This window comes from Topomyia yanbarensis, chromosome 3 (genome assembly GCF_030247195.1).
Source record: "Topomyia yanbarensis strain Yona2022 chromosome 3, ASM3024719v1, whole genome shotgun sequence".
In the NCBI taxonomy this organism is placed as follows: Eukaryota; Metazoa; Arthropoda; class Insecta; order Diptera; family Culicidae; genus Topomyia; species Topomyia yanbarensis.
Genome location: NC_080672.1, coordinates 257800078 through 257815220, shown reverse-complemented (window position 1 = coordinate 257815220; position 15143 = coordinate 257800078). Strand labels below are relative to the sequence as shown.

The following is a 15143-nucleotide window of genomic DNA, read 5'->3' as shown; positions in this document are numbered from 1 at the left end:
AATTGAAATCAATGTATCCTGTATATAAAACAAAATATGCAATTAAAGCAATGAACTCTGCTTATTCTTTATGTTATTTCACAGCTTTATGTGGATTTTCCAGGAAACTGTTGGGCAAATGATTTGTTTCGCCATTTTAAAGCATTATTTAAATAATCGCATTAAGGCCAATATAGATTCACAAAACACATACACTTTTAAACCGATGTCAGCCATATACTTCGGTGTGCTGTTATACACCTCTGGGTTAATTTTCGAGAAAATAAATGTTAATAAATGTTTCTGCCTCTTTAAAATCATGATTGTAAAACAAATATTCGGAAACAGAACTAACCTAACATGTACCACCGAAACTACCGCTTTGACGTTCTGCATTTCTTGGTCGCTTCTTACAAATATATTTAAATAAAATTTCTTTTAAAAAATAATATTAACCAGATACTCTAGGAGTACAAATATTTAAGGAAATTTTCTGAAAATTTTATCTGAATCAAAGCTCTACAACTAGAATTATCAAGGGGCAGGCATAGCGTAGCCGGTAACTCGATTGTCTTCTACGCAGCTCACCTGGATTTGATTCCCAACACCGCGCAGAGGTTTGGAATTTTTTCTAGCCCGAAAAAATGAGGCGAATGATCCTACGATTAACACATCAGTAAAAAACAATAGTTACAATTAATTGTAGCCCGCTCCTGCAATACTCGATTATTCCGCAATCTCAGGAACCAATGTACCGATCATTTTAATATTTTAAATAATCGTTCCTAATTGCAACAGTTGGTTCGTGAACGAAAATATTTTTATTTGAAAGGTCATTTCTATGTTTCCGACTTCAAATTTGAAGCCCAATACTGGCCACTGAGTTAATACGTACCCGTTTTGTGATCAAACTGCACTTTACGAGTATTAGCACCACTTTCTTGGTGAGCTATTCAGCTCTCGACTTGTTTGCGAACTACTCGGCGAACGTCCTCGACGAAGGACCTAGCTTACTCCCATGGAGATTTCCCCGGCGAGAAAAGTTCTCCCGCAACCGAGTCAACCAACCAGGTGCCAAGGTCAGTTCGGCGATTCCAATGGAGCAGGGCATTCGGTTTGCTGGTGCACCGATGATCCGCGACTGGTGTTGTATCGTCGCGGTCTACTCAGTCTAGTGCCCGGCGTTGACTCTAGTTAGCGCCGACGGAGAGCTCCCCGGCGAAAGAAATTTACCCGATACCGATCCTTCTTTGGTTCTCGCTATATTTCTTTCGGGCCAACCAGTGCCGTGGCGGTGAGGCGATCCCTAGTGGAGCGTGGCGTCCGATTTGCTGGCGTCCCGACAACTCATACCAGGTTCTCTGTCGCAATGTACTCGTTTAGTCTCTGGCCTACTCCGGCGGAGAGTGTTTCGGGACTAATTGCACTCTATTGACCGCGTGCCTGTGTTTCCATCGCTTGTCCGGGATGATGTCCGGTCCTCTCGTTTCACGCAAGCTTCAAGCGTGTCACTTCGAACCTCGGGCATGCTCGTTGATGTTGCGTTCCCGAACCGATGAAGATACTTTCTTTATCAGCCGTTCTATTACCCCACGTCGACAGGTTTGGGATGAGCCGGTAGGTCCAGCTTCCTTTCTCTGCATTCCTGCTGTCACCTCGCCACTACCTTCCTCACGTTTCTGGTGTTTCTTCGATTGTAGCACTCGATATCTTCCTCCAGGATGATGCAGATTGGGATCATACCGCCGGTAATGCATACTGCTTCCGACGATATTGTTCTGTACGTACTCGCGACTCGTACGTCCATCAACTAGAACACCCTGTTCTGCTTTTTGCGGTTGCGTTTGATTTTCAGCGCCACACTACAGACAGAAACCCCATATGGTGGTATCCATGACGAAACACTAGACAGCAGACTTAACGTGGTTGATGAAACTCAACCGGTCGGCGATGATCACACCTAATTACTTCATTGCACGCTTCGACGCGATCACGTGCCTCCGACGTCGATCTACATCCGCTGAACCGCTTTGCAGTTGCTGACTAACAACACTCTACCGGCTCTAACGGCATCTATACTTTTCAATCGTTCCCTCGCTGAAAATAGTTTTCCTACTAAGTGGAAAAAGGCTGTGATTAGCCCTATCCACAAAACCGGTAATGTACACGATGTCACAAATTACAGAGGGATTTCTATTCTAAGCTGCCTCCCAAAAATCTTCGAGAGCATGTTGTTAGATGTTATCTATCCCGCCGTAAAACACATCATCAGCTCCGATCAGCATGGTTTTGTGAGAAAACGCTCTACAACTACTAACCTCATGAGCTGACAAGATGGAAAAACGACAACAGATCGATGCGGTGTATGTTCATTTTTCGAAAGCTTTCGATCGTGTTCCTCATCAACTTGCTGTAGAAAAACTAAGGCGCAATGGATTTCCGGACTGGCTGACAAATTGGATCTCATCGTACCTTTCAAATCGCAGTGCTTCTGTGCGACTTGGAACTACACTCTCAGATCCATTGCATATTACATCGGGCGTTCCTCAAGGAAGTCATCTTGGACCTCTTCTTTTTGTACTTTTCGTGAACAACCTCTGCAGTGAATTGTCGTCATCTAAAGTCATGTTTGCAGATGATTTGAAAATGTATCGTGTTATAACAACTATGGTGGACTGTTGCGCATTGCAAATGGACCTCGAAAGGGTTATGGATTGGTGTGACGGAAACGGCATGACTGTGAACATTCAGAAATGCAGCATAATTACTTTCGCACGAGTTCGATCGCCCATTGTTTTCGAATACCTGATGTGTTCTGCTCCTGTACAACGAGTCGCATCAGTCAAAGATCTAGGTATCACTCTCGATTGTAAACTACGGTTCACCGCACATGTTTCTTCTGTCATAGCTAAATCCTATGCTGTACTCGGACTCATCAAGCGCAACACTTGTGATTTAAATGATGTTTACTGTCTTAAATCTCTATACATCGCACTGGTACGCAGTGTTCTGGAATACGGAGTTACCATTTGGGCCCCGTATCACATCGTCCACATTAATCGTCTCGAACGGGTACAGAAGAATTTCATCAGGTTTGTCCTTCGTCGGCTGTTCTGGCAAAATCGATTACTGCTACCTCCATAGGAAGAACGCTGCGCTCTCATCAATCTCTCCACGCAGCGAAATAGGCGAATTTTTCTGCAACGACTCTTCATCTTCGACTTGCTTGCCGACAACATAGATTCCCCTGCGCTGCTAGCAAAGCTTGATTTCAACGTTCCGGGAAGGTCTTTCCGGAGAAATGATTTTTTTCCGGCGCTCAACACATCGCACGCTATACGGCCAGGATAATCCGCTAGATGTTTGCTGGCAGCTTTTCAACAATGTTTATCATCTCTTTGATTTTAGTATAAGCAAAGAATCTTTCAAATTACAAATAGTTAGTTTATAGTTAGATTATAGTTATAGTAGTCTGTGCGATGTAATATTTTTAGTCGAAGACAATATACAATACAGACAATACAAACACCTCCGTTTTGTCGTGAGCTATCTGCAGCTTGACCCCGCTCATTCAGTTCTCGATCGCGTCTATTGTCTCCGTCACCGGCACCACCAGCTCTTAAAGTTTCTCACCCATCACCTTTAAATACACGTCATCCGCGAATCTCACGATTTTCACTTTCCTGAGCAGCTGCAGTGTTAAGCCCCCGTCGTACGTTTCGTTCTAAAGAGTTGGACCGACAACGGAGCCCTTAGAAACTCCCGCTGTGACTTGCTTTGACTTCTGTCCTTCGTTCGTCTCGTACAGCAGCATTTTGCTCTGGAAGTAGCTTTTCAGCATTGGGTCTGGATAGTCGAGGACCGTCATTCTGTGCAGCGCTGCGTCGATGGCTCTCTAGTTGGCGCTGCTAATGCATTCTTCACATATCTATCGTAACCAAAGTGCAGTATCGATTTCCTCTTCGCTTCCGTTTAGCTGCCTTCTCAACACTCTCAAGCACTGTCCGGATTGCTTCCAGTGTCCTTTGCGGAATCCAAACTGCATCGTGGACAGTCCGCGCTAATCCTTCATGCATTTTGTCAGCCTGTTAAGAATGATTCTTTCCAGCAGTTTTCCGAGCGTATTCGGCAGACATATGGGAAATAGCTAACATTGACATTGACATTGCACATCAATAACGATAGACATCAAGACCGTTTTCAATGACGCGAACAGTGATGACATTGCTGATTCATAGCAGTTATTTCTAGAACCGGAATACAAGCCAAACATGGAACATATCTTAATTTGAATCGCTTCAGCAGGAGGCCATATCCTTGGGCTAACACCCCAGAAAGAGACGTGCAACGGCGTTCTTTCACTAAAACTGCTTAGAAGTTTGGGTGCTTTGTGGATAATGTCGAATTTATCCACTTGGTGCTTTTACTTCCAATAAACCTTTTTTTATGATAATAACTATAAATGGAACACCGTTGTGCGAATCGTGTGGTTTTCAAACCGAGAATTTATTTTTAACAGATAGGGTAGCGGAGCTATTTCTAAATTTATAAAACTGGATCGTAGCGCATGGATAGCCTGTACTGCTCTAGCACTACTGTTAAAATTAATATCGAATAAGTAAGAGTAAGCGCTAAAATACGATATCTTCCCTGTGCTGTATTGATAGCTATAAATTATTGAGCAGTTTGTTGCAAGACAGAACGATATTTGTAAAGCAGGTTTAAGATATCATCGAATGGTAGAAATAACCCCCAACTATAAATCCAATTCTGATTGCAGTATCGTCCATCGTGTTACAGACTATTAAAAATTGGTTATCTAATCGATCTGCTAATGCTTTTTGGACCGTGCAGTGCATAAGTTTAGATTTTCGGAGTATTTAGCTGATTGAATCGGCACCGAAACAAAGTTCGTAAACAGGATGCATGACTAATTTTGGCAGTAAATAACATGTTCTAGAAAAATTACACTAGTCAATCATATTTGCGATAAAAGTTATGTGGTTTATTTCCTGTCATACTGTATGGTAGTTTTGAACTGTATAATTAAAAAAGTCACCTTTATTTTTGATGACTGTTGCGGCCACTACGGAAAACTGCCGCATACATGTTTTACCATGTTTAAATCCAACGGTGTCACCCCCACCTTGATTTTACTTTTCGGCTACCTAAGTAAAGCATGAGGGGTTCTATTAATGTCCCGTTCGACAACGTCCCTCACTAAATAACCCAAGGGATTGAGACCGGGACTACTTGGAAACCAAATCACGTTCTTCCAAAAGTCCGGAACATTTACCGCAAGCAATTTCTGCATTTTTTGTACCATTTTGAGAAGATGTTCCATTTTGTTTACAGATGAAACGACGCACTATGGGGTAACTAGGCCTAAAACCTGGACAAAATTATTTTCTGCTGTTCTATATATTCTTTGCAATTATAATTCAAGAGAAGCTTAAATATTTGATCTTGAGCACATTTTTCATAAAAAATCCACCTAACAGTGTGAAATTTGTTTTCTTCTAATAATTCTTCAAAAACTCAATCTAAATGAAACCATTGTGAATGATGGCTATAGTAACATTCGAAGGACGATTTTCTAACAAATATAATTTTCTAGATTATATTTGTTCATTGGAGACAATACATAAATTACCTTGTTTTATTGATGATCATTCCAAAACTTGTATGTTATTTTTCTCAAAGCAAAAAGTAATATTTTGAAAGGAGACGATATTTAACTGATTACTACAGAAACAGCTGCTTTGTATGCATGCATTCAATATTACAGTCACAATAATGCTGTTCGTCATTGTGTATGTATGTTTTGTTCAAAGATTGAGGTGTGGATGTAAATGACCGCCCAAAGAAAATATTTGTGTCGACATAGATGAAAAATTACTAGGAGAATCTCATTCTCATGGTAAATAGTAAATTCAAGAAAAAGAAAACACTTTCAGTTTATCAACTATGAACAAAAGCAATAAAAAACTTTTTTCGGAAGTGCTGCTGTATACTGAAGAAAATGGGTAACGTTAACATTTCTCGATGACTCTTTGTTCCTCATCTACAAGTTCTACCGCTGGTTTGAAAAGGTGAGGAGGGAGGGAGGTAATGGTTTGTCATCGAAAATTTATGACTATTATAAACGGTAAACAATTTACGAAACTGATAAGAAATCTTAGCAGGCGATTCAGTTAAATAAGACTTATAGTTGCTTATAATGTTTGATAAAAAGCACAAACATTATGTAAAAACTACAATTTTCAAGTTGCTCTTAAACCAACGGTCGGACGCGGTCGGATGAGTATCCACTTGCGATGGACTGACAATAGCCGATAATTTCGAATGCTTTCAACCTTTTATCTTAATTTGACTTAATTTGATAACTTTTTCAATTGCGAAATAGTACTAAAATCGCAAAACAAACAATTACCTTTTTTATCAAAACAAAATAGTTTGCCTTTTTTATTTCGATATATCCAGCATTACAGTAGTTAGAATAGGTCATTAGCATCGTTTCCTAGTATAATAATACTACATTGATTGTATTGTTCAATTTTACTAGAAAGTGTTTCCTATTGCCTGATTTAGTAGAAAAAATGTGTTTATTTTTAATAATGTTTGACCGTGTGTCACAAATTTAGACCAAAGTTTTTAGTTATCATTTCAATGGTACACGATGTAGAAAATATTGAAGAATGTTTAAAAAATATAGTTTGATTAAAAAGTTAGAAATTTTTTTTCCCTATTTTGTCCAACTTTTTGTTCTAGCCACCTTATAGTGCGACGGCTAGCAGAAACCATCCGCATCCATGGTACAGAAACATCCCACAGAACTTTAAAGTCTAAATCGACTGTCATCTTCAATCCCTGATTAAATAAATGTGAAGATCTCTAGAGACTATGCCTAGAAGCATCACATGAGGCGGAAAATTGATTGGCACGACGATATAAACCTGACTACTGTCTAGTTATAGTTACTCATTCATCATAAAAATGTTAAAGGATTCTCCTGAAGTGGGTGCTTCAACCAACTCAGGTGCTTTTTGGCTTTCTACAATCGCCGTGATTTGGTTTTAGTATTCATTAGTTGGCCTCTGCGTAGCGCATACGACTTCTATCGAAAGTTTTTCGTCATAACTCGCCGGATTGACCCAATTACCCATGCCATGAACCTCATTGACATTACTGGATTCTTTTTAATCATATTTTTTGACTCGGCACTTGTATTTCATCCGGGCAGATGTATACGTCAGTTTATCACTTTCCCAAGCCTGTTATTTCCGATCCATTTATCGACCGAACTATTTGATTTACGCTTGCACCGGCGTACAATCAAACAACAACGTCTTACCGATTGCTTTTTTGTTTCGAAACCTTTGGGGCCATTGCCCGTTGGTAGAACCACCCAGATAGGGAAAGATAATATTATAGCGATTCTTATCTTATTGGTGCAGAAATAGCTATGATAGTCCTGACAGGTAGCTGTTGACCGCTGGAGATAACGTTCATTGTGGCTGCTTTAGACGAAGTTCCAATGACTGATCGCTTGGTGACTGGCAATTCACAGTCGAGTTGGGACCCCATCGGTTCCGTATTTCAATCCAGTGCCCAACAATGCCGACGAAGCATCCGTCGCACCGACTTGTGCGGCTTTCTGGCCGGGCGCAAACTGTGACTGAACTTAACACACGGACACGGTTGAAAAAGAAATGGCGGCTTAACTTCACAGTAATTGGCAAATAAGCCACATGTTTTGAATCCCTTACCTACAGCAACTTTTAACTTTTATAATGTTACCTTTTTATCCTGTTTTACTTTGTATGTTTCGTGCGCTTCCGTTTTTAGCTTTTCTCACTTTTACTAGAGGAGAGTGGGCACACTTTATCCTACTTTTGTTTTTTTAATAACTTTTCAATGAAATATAAATTTTAGTTAAAAAATTCGCCATTTTGTAGTCAATTCGAATTGTAAGAGCTATGAATAATGCGTAAATCCGAATATTATGTTCTGTCAGCAATATGAACAGTTTTGAAAATCTTGATCCCCCGCCTACTAGGGCTTAAGAAACAAAGCACACTATGACCTATAGACACGAAAGTTTAGCTAACCACCCATCTTGACAAATTAATTAATAAGACTACCTTTTTAGATACACGACAAACTTTAACCGCAGTAGAAAGTCAAGACAAGTATTTCCGGTAAATCAGTGCGGTTTAACTGGATTTTTCAATCTTTAATAACTTAACTTTTGTCTTCTGCTAATGAGGGTCGAGCTTAGGCAGCATAACTACGAATCACTCGAGTTCACAGCATGTCTCATCGCATAGACAGACTTGTCCATCTTTACCGTGAGAACCGACCAAAGGAAAACCACGCAAGATCACCACTGAAAACCTGTCGATGATTAGCATCAATCAATGATGATTGCTGCTGTTCATCTCTGTAAAGATGGACAAGTCTGTCTAGGCCAGGAGACATACTGTGAACTCGAGTGATTCGTAGTTATGCTGCCTAAGCTCGACCCTCATTAGCAGAAGACAAAAGTTAAGCCCGTAAGATATTAAGCCTGTTCTAATGAGCCTGCCACTTCTAGTTTGCCGATCTGTATACTTCACATCCTTGCTCTTACTTGAGTACTATGGCTCTAATTACCATTCCATGTCGCTAAAATGTAAAAAGGAAAATGTGACTAACATAGTCGAAATAAAAAAGGAAAAAAGTAAAAAGAACATTTCTAGCTAAGTACGACTATGATACCGAGAAAATTTAAAGTTTTGCAATATCATTCGATCTGACATTTACATTGTCTAAGCCTGGCAGCCCCTCTAATGGCTGCAAGAGAGATGAATGACATGTTGCGCGACATCATTCGCTCTAACCGTTGTGATTGAGTACCCTAGCTGAGAGCGTACCTGCGCGAGTGACTTCTTCATATAGTAGACGAAAACGTCAGACATGGAGGTATCTTTTCATTGTGGAAAAGCCAACAATTACCACTGTAATCAGCGGTCATAATGCTTTTGTTTAACAGATATGCACATGCCCACACTATCCTGCCAGAACTGTTTAATAGCATTTTCGTTTTTGACAGTGCACTCCACCGGCGTAGTCGGTGCTCCATTCATTCAAACTTGGATGTAATCAGTCTAATTCTTTTTTTTCACTACACCGGCGTAGTACAAGGTAAAAAGTTTTTCATTGTTCTTTCAGCCCCCTGTCATGGAAGACGTCTCTGTACAGCCAGCATCACTGCCATGAAAATAAAACAATTTTCGATCGAATCTTGAAAAGCTGTATTTGGTGACTAAGTGTCGATTTTCTGTATGATACGGTATTTAATTATCCCGCAAGATGAAAAACGTCGATTTTTGTATACCTCCAATCCCGCTAGAAAGTAAAACTACATTGCCAAGCATGGTTTAAAATGGGCATTTCGTGATCTCAATAGGTCCTGGTCAAACGCGGAGCACACGGTCGGTTTCTTATGTTTGATCTGACAGTCTATAAAACGTGCACAATCAATGAAAACGATGGTGGATATCAGTAAACAAAAATCAAAAAGAAAAAAAAACTAACAACCTTCGCCAATAGCTTCAAGGATAGATTTTCTCTGGAAACATATCTTCGTTATCCTGTCCGCAATATCCATATCCAGTGGACTGAATGCATACAAGTTTCCAACCACGAAGAGATACACAGCACATATAGGAATATGTAGGAGAAGCAAACAAATTGTACTTACATGGACACGTTGAGGAAGCACGTCAGAAGGAATTCGTTGTAGATTGCCATCGAAATGAATCGACTTTCATTAAACTCGGACGGAGCCTTTCGCACCATGATGCACAAGCGGACGCCCCACGCCAGGAACAGCACTTCCACTGTTGTTATTGATGGTAGCCAGTGTTGACGTCGTTACACGTTGCGTAAAAAAGAACAGTGGTGATAGACAGAAGCAGGGAAAAAATGATAGTATACAGTGTTAGTAAGAATGAGGATGATATCTAGGAAAAGATATAAATTATGATATATGTTCGCTACAGCAGCGCAGCGCAATGATTGCATCTAGTGAGCGTCTCAGGAAAGATGGTATCCTGTTATTAGACGTTCTTAGAAGATCCTACACATATACAAGGCGAACATAGTCGTTACTGAACATCCGTTTGGTTGAACAAATCAAATTAACAATCAAATTCAAACACTCTTTCAGTAAATGTAGAGCAGCAATCAAACAGTAAGCTGGCTTTTTTTCAAGGGTGAACGGAATCAAATCACATCACTTTCAAATTGCTGTAACTTTTTTTCTATTGATATTTTGGGTGAAATTAGTTTGATGTGTACTGTTTATATTGTGTTTTACTAGCAATTGTGCAACCTTGGGAGGGGAAGTCGGAAGAACATCAGCGGCGTAAGCAAATTCTGTCCACGATAATTCGTGTTATAGTATTGTGAAACACAATGTATTGCTACAAAGTCCCTCGTCAACAATTAACCTTATTCACCCGTAACGTGCCTGTAAATTTTAGAGTGAGAGCAAGGGTGTGAAATATAAAGATCGAAAAACTAGAAGTACAGGCTTATCTTTTGTCTTCTATTGGTGAGGACAACAATCCATTTAGTAATAGTGGAGTTATAATGATGATATACGTTTGTTCCGAATCAAGAAAAAGCAATTAAGAAATTCAGTAATTTATCTTTATACGTCTTCCAATTTTTGAGATGGTCTCCCATGGGTCACTTATCATGAATCTGTCTCTAAATTTAGTGTAGTTTCAAGATATATAGTCCTCATCTTGCGCATTTTCGCGCCGAAGTTATTATATCTATGTTTTTGAAAATAGGAATATGGAGACGCCCTGTAGCTCATAAAGCTCCTTACAAATTGGTTGCCTAAACAACATTATATTACCGAAAAATTAGCGATTTTTACTATTTTTGTCATCCATTTATGCCATCCGATGTGCTCGGCTACTACGATTAACGTGTAACCCAGTGGTTTTCAACCGAGGGTGAATTCACCCCCAGGAGTAAATTGGATGATTGTTAGGGGTGAATTATGCGGCACAAATTTTAACTTGTTATCCAAACATTCCCGTCGGGTATTTGTCTTTATATATTGTTTCAGTGTGTCAAGAATTGAGATGCTTACTGAGAGTGCTCTGGAACAGGTTTCTTATTGTAAAATTATGGCATTCATCCAATTGAAAATCTTTTTGCCTTTCTCATATAGAAAGGTTATGCAATCACTCTGAAAAACGTCAACCTAATCCCGGCCCGGAGGGCCGAGTGTCATATCCCATTCGACTCAGTTCGTCGAGATCGGAAAAAGTCTGTATGTGTGTGTGTATGTGTGTATGTATGTGTGTGTGTATGTGTGTGTATGTGTGTGTGTGTATGTATGTGCGTATGTGTCAAATAATGTCACTCATTTTTCTCAGAGATGGCTGGACCGATTTGCCCAAACTTAGTCTCAAATGAAAGGTGCAACCTTCCCATCGGCTGCTATTGAATTTTGGATCGATCGGAATTCTGGTTCCGGAATTACGGGTTTCAGAGTGCGGCCACACAGAAATTTCGCATAAAAACTATAGGAAAAATTAAAAATAGAATTTTTATTTTTGATGCTAAATGTATTCAAGGTGCATAAAACGTCGAGATTTGATGCAAACACGAAAAAATTTGACGAAGATTCACGTTTTTGGATTTTGCACATTTTTGCCTTTCTCATATAGAAAGGTTATGCAATCACTTTGAAAAACGTCAACCTAATCCCGGCCCGGAGGGCCGAGTGTCATATCCCATTCGACTCAGTTCGTCGAGATCGGAAAAAGTCTGTATGTGTGTGTGTATGTGTGTATGTATGTGTGTGTATGTGTGTGTGTATGTGTGTGTGTGTGTATGTATGTGCGTATGTGTGAAATAATGTCACTCATTTTTCTCAGAGATGGCTGGACCGATTTGCCCAAACTTAGTCTCAAATGAAAAATGCAACCTTCCCATCGGCTGCTATTGAATTTTGGATTGATCGGAATTCTGGTTCCGGAATTACGGGTTTCAGAGTGCGGCCACACAGAAATTTCGCATAAAAACTATAGGAAAAATTAAAAATAGAATTTTTATTTTTGATGCTAAATGTATTCAAGGTGCATAAAACGTCGAGATTTGATGCAAACACGAAAAAAATTTGACGAAGATTCACGTTTTTGGATTTTGCACATTTTTGCCTTTCTCATATAGAAAGGTTATGCAATCACTCTGAAAAACGTCAACCTAATCCCGGCCCGGAGGGCCGAGTGTCATATCCCATTCGACTCAGTTCGTCGAGATCGAAAAAGTCTGTATGTGTGTGTGTATGTGTGTATGTATGTGTGTGTGTATGTGTGTGTGTATGTGTGTGTGTGTATGTATGTGCGTATGTGTCAAATAATGTCACTCATTTTTCTCAGAGATGGCTGGACCGATTTGCCCAAACTTAGTCTCAAATGAAAGATGCAACCTTCCCATCGGCTGCTATTGAATTTTGGATTGATCGGAATTCTGGTTCCGGAATTACGGGTTTCAGAGTGCGGCCACACAGAAATTTCGCATAAAAACTATAGGAAAAATTAAAAATAGAATTTTTATTTTTGATGCTAAATGTATTCAAGGTGCATAAAACGTCGAGATTTGATGCAAACACAAAAAAAAATTTGACGAAGATTCACGTTTTTGGATTTTGCACATTTTTGCCTTTCTCATATAGAAAGGTTATGCAATCACTCTGAAAAACGTCAACCTAATCCCGGCCCGGAGGGCCGAGTGTCATATCCCATTCGACTCAGTTCGTCGAGATCGGAAAAAGTCTGTATGTGTGTGTGTATGTGTGTATGTATGTGTGTGTGTATGTGTGTGTGTGTATGTATGTGCGTATGTGTCAAATAATGTCACTCATTTTTCTCATAGATGGCTGGACCGATTTGCCCAAACTTAGTCTCAAATGAAAGGTGCAACCTTCCCATCGGCTGCTATTGAATTTTGGATCGATCGGAATTCTGGTTCCGGAATTACGGGTTTCAGAGTGCGGCCACACAGAAATTTCGCATAAAAACTATAGGAAAAATTAAAAATAGAATTTTTATTTTTGATGCTAAATGTATTCAAGGTGCATAAAACGTCGAGATTTGATGCAAACACGAAAAAAATTTGACGAAGATTCACGTTTTTGGATTTTGCACATTTTTGCCTTTCTCATATAGAAAGGTTATGCAATCACTCTGAAAAAAGCCAACCTAATCCCGGCCCGGAGGGCCGAGTGTCATATCCCATTCGACTCAGTTCGTCGAGATCGGAAAAAGTCTGTATGTGTGTGTGTGTATGTGTTTTTTTTTTTTTTTTTAACAATGGAGAAGACCTTTATGTCCTAACCCAGTACACGTGCTATTGGTAGGGTCCAATCTACCGCACGGGGTGCACTGGGGGCGTGTCGGACTCGAATGGTGACCAGCCATTAATACCGACTAAACTCCATTGGGCTCCGCCATCCATCCCCAGGAACTACCTTTCGGCATTACTTCTGGGGGGATGGCCGTACTTAGCGTACGCTCTCACTCGTGCCTTACATTATCGCACACTCACTCCCATCTTGGCATGGGTAGACCATACCTTCGTCTATCATCCGCCAATTCACTCACTCTAACTCCTCGCCTGCTGCTCGGCGCTCCATGCTCTCTGCAGCCGGCAGGCAATCTGAGTGGTGGCAGTCGAAACTGCGTTCCACTTCTCTACCGCTTGGCACATCCCCTGTACAAGGGTATCAGGGGTTGTGTCCAAGCCGCAGACGCCTAGCATAGCGCCTCTTTCGACGTCGAAGCGGGGACATACGAATAGTACGTGCTCCGCAGTTTCGTCGACACCTGGGCAGTCTGGGCAGACTGGGGCCTCAGCGTGCCCAAACCTGTGGAGGTACTGTCGGAAACAGCCATGGCCTGACAGGAATTGTGTCAGATGGAAGTGAACTTCCCCATGGGGTCTTCCCACCCAGCTAGATATGTTGGGTATCAGCCGGTGGGTCCACCTACCTCTCGACGAGTTGTCCCATTCGCGTTGCCATCTGGCGACCGAGGTCACCCTGGCACGCTCACGGACTCCCCTATTGCCACGCAATTCGAAACAATCTTCGTCTTCCCGGATGACCAGCCCGACTGGCATCATACCCGCTATCACGCAGGATGCATCATGTGATACCGTGCGGTAGGCAGATATCACTCTGAGACACATCAAGCGATAGGTGCTCTCCAATTTGCGACGGTAACTGGTTACTCCCAGTGCCCTCGCCCAGGACGGTCCACCGTACCTAAGAATAGATACGGCGACACCGGCCAGTAGCCTGCGTCTACTGGCGCACACCTTGGAGCTGTTGGACATCATCCTCGATAATGCCGCAACAGCCACCGAAGCCTTCTTGCACGCATAGTCGACATGACTGCCGAAGGTCAGCTTGTCGTCTATGATGGCCCCAAGAATCTTCAGACTCCGCTTAGAAGTTATCTCAACTTCTCCCGCTTGGATAACTGCTTGTTGTGCCGACTTGCGGTTATTGACAACAACCACCTCCGTCTTGTGATGGGCGAGCTCTAGGCCTCTCGCGCTCATCCATTCCGCCACTATGCTTATCGCGTGTGTCGCCGTTAGTTCTACCTCTGAGATTGACTCCCCGTAGACCGCCAGGGTGACATCGTCGGCGAAACCGACGATTTTCACACCCGGAGGGAACTTTAGTCTCAGAACCCCGTCATACATAAGGTTCCATAGTACCGGGCCCAGGATTGAACCTTGCGGAACTCCTGCGGTAATAAGAACACTTTGCTGACCGGCATCGGTCTCGTATAATAGTACACGGTTCTGGAAGTAGCTTTCCAAGATCCGGTACAGGCCCACCGGCAGGCCAAGCCGGTGTAACGAGAGCGCGATGGCATCCCAGCTTGCGCTGTTGAATGCGTTCTTCACGTCAAGTGTCACTAACGCGCAATATCGAATGCCCCGCCTCTTCCGTTGGATCGCTATCTCGGCAGTCCTTACCACTGAGTTGATAGCGTCCACCGTGGACTTTCCCTTTCGAAAACCGAACTGATTACTTGACAGGCCCTCCATACCTTCTGCGTATGGAGTTAGCCTGTTGAGGA

At 41.6% G+C, this 15143-nt stretch overlaps 1 protein-coding gene across 1 annotated transcript in view; it reads right to left on the bottom strand.

Annotated features, from left to right (window-relative positions):
• Positions 1-15143, bottom strand: part of LOC131688858 (uncharacterized) — a 708198-nt gene that overhangs the window by 64653 nt on the left and 628402 nt on the right. Inside the window, exon 12 of the mRNA XM_058973432.1 lies at positions 9725-9863. Coding sequence (XP_058829415.1) covers positions 9725-9863 — 139 coding nt within the window. The remainder of the gene's footprint in view (positions 1-9724; positions 9864-15143) is intronic.